General features: G+C 42.3%; 1 protein-coding gene across 1 annotated transcript in view; it reads right to left on the bottom strand.

Annotated features, from left to right (window-relative positions):
• Positions 1 to 1,271: 1,271 nt before the first annotated feature.
• Positions 1,272 to 2,205, bottom strand: part of LOC107081099 (LIM homeobox transcription factor 1-beta-like) — a gene marked incomplete at its 3' end in the record, with an annotated part of 2,128 nt that continues 1,194 nt past the window's right edge. Inside the window, exon 2 of the mRNA XM_015369310.1 lies at positions 1,272 to 1,458. Within this exon, the coding sequence (XP_015224796.1) occupies positions 1,272 to 1,458 (187 nt within the window). The remainder of the gene's footprint in view (positions 1,459 to 2,205) is intronic.

The following is a 2,205-nucleotide window of genomic DNA, read 5'->3' as shown; positions in this document are numbered from 1 at the left end:
TCTATCCATGATTTGGTTTGTTTGCTGAGGTGAAGCAACAGGAATCATTCTAGGATGCTGGAGGTTGGCCTGTTTTCCAGTGTAGTCCTGTTTCTCTGACCGTGACTAACTCTCCACTGTCGCTACAAGCATGCTTAGTGTGAGGGATTGCTGAAGAGTCAATGAGTCGATGCAATCACCTGGTTTTCCTTAGATAGAAAACTTTGAATCAATCTGACTGGATGATCTGGTGAACTGGAAAGTGACCTGGGATGAAATTTTCATCATCATCATCATCATCATCATCATCATCATCATCATCATCATCATCATCATCATCATCACTATATTATGATGAGGTGAAATGAAATAAATGTCTTGTGGGCGGGGCCTGTGGCCTCCAGCTCTGCTCAGCATCTCCAGCCATAGAAGGAGACTTCATGACCTGAAATCTGACCGCTGCTGTCTCGGCAAAGTGGGCGGAGCCACAGCCCCCCTGCTGTTTGGGGCCCAGGGGACCACAGGTAGGATTCAGGGAATTATTCTTTGCTTATTTGTTGCTTTTTTATGCTTCATTTATTTTAGAAATGCCCAGAAAATATCTGCACTGATGGGATGAAATGTTGTTTTAATTAATCAGTTTTATGGATTTTTCTTTTTTTTTTTTTTTATTTGCTCTCAAATAAATTTTTCCTTTTTGTTTATTTAGGAAAAAATGCAAACATGTTTTTTTCTGGTTTTCTACTCCGGTTTCTGTTTATCATATTAATATTTTATTACTGGTCACTTTGTTTAAATGCTGGACAAAGAAAAAATACAGAAAAAAATCCCAGTTCTGCTCTAAAGGTTTCAATCTGTGCAATAATCGATCAGAGAGAGTCAGTATGAAAAAGCAGAAAGATGAATTACCAGCATAAGATTTGCATGAAAATGACTCAATTCTTTCTAAAATTCAGAAACGTGAAACAGAGAATTTTGCTGCGTGTAAAAATATCAGGGAAAATGTGAATATTTGAAGAACTGGAAGAAAATCAGAGTCTGAATGATTTACTATAAAACCTTTAAAATAAATGGAATAACTGGAACTGAAGCATTTCAGGCCTTCATGCTTAAATCAGTCATTTTCAGTCCCTCCCGGTAAATAAAGAACAAATCCATCCCTGCTTTATTTCTATTTCTGAGTCTGAAATATCGGATCCTTTCTACTGTGATCATCTGAGTATCAGCGGGAGCCCCGCAGCTCCCCGCAGCTCCCCGCACCGCAGACCGGGCCCCGGGCCCTACCCTCCTACCTCCGGTAGTCGCTCCTGCAGTACAGCTTGCTGTCCCGGAAGTAGCAGGTGGCGGTGAGCGGCTGCTGGCACGCGGCGCACTGCAGGCACTCCTCGTGCCAAGACGCGCCGTTGACCCTCTTCAGGAAGCGGTCCGAGATGATGCGCGTGCAGCCCTCACACGTGGCCCGAGGAGGAGAGTCCCAGCCTGGGGAGGGACACAGCATTAGCCCGGAGGCCCCAGAGAGAAGCTCCTTCCTCAGGCCAAACAGGAATCCATGAGGCTTCACTGAAGCTTTGGAAATATCTGCTTTGTTTTCTGGAGGTATTTGGAAATAAAACTGCTTTTCTTCAGATATAGAAATGGAAAAATAGATTAAATGCTGTCATTCCATTGGCTCCTTGTGTCTCCTTTTATCCTGCTCCTCAGGTTTCCATTTTCTATCATCATGCTGGTCTAAATTAAAGGATTTAAAACCTTCAGACTTTTATTTGTGATTTTAAACCAAAAATAAAAAAAAATCTTTCTCTGCAGGGAAATAATTTTTTTTATTTATTTATTTAATAATCCGTTTATTTTTATAATACCTCATTGATCCAAAATGATAAATGATGATATATCATGTATTTCACTATGGACACTATCATCCTGGATATCCTTTGAAATGTTTCAGACTCTTTCAAGAGTTTCTAACTCAGATCAAAGCAGAGGCTGAAGTTAAACTGATTCCCTGCAGAATGAAACCTCCAAAGCTCAGACTGAGCTCAACTCACCAGCAGAGCTGAACTCACCAGCAGAGCTCAACTCACCAGCAGAGCTGAACTCACCAGCAGAGCTGAACTCACCAGCAGAGCTGAACTCACCAGCAGATCACCAGCAGAGCTGAACTCACCAGCAGAGCTGAACTCACCAGCAGAGCTGAACTCACCAGCAGAGCTGAACTCACCAGCAGAG

Source organism: Cyprinodon variegatus, unplaced genomic scaffold (assembly GCF_000732505.1).
Source record: "Cyprinodon variegatus isolate N-32 unplaced genomic scaffold, C_variegatus-1.0 Scaffold2914, whole genome shotgun sequence".
Taxonomy (NCBI): Eukaryota; Metazoa; Chordata; class Actinopteri; order Cyprinodontiformes; family Cyprinodontidae; genus Cyprinodon; species Cyprinodon variegatus.
Note: the sequence above shows the minus strand (reverse complement) of the source record. Positions and strands in the feature narration are given on the sequence as shown.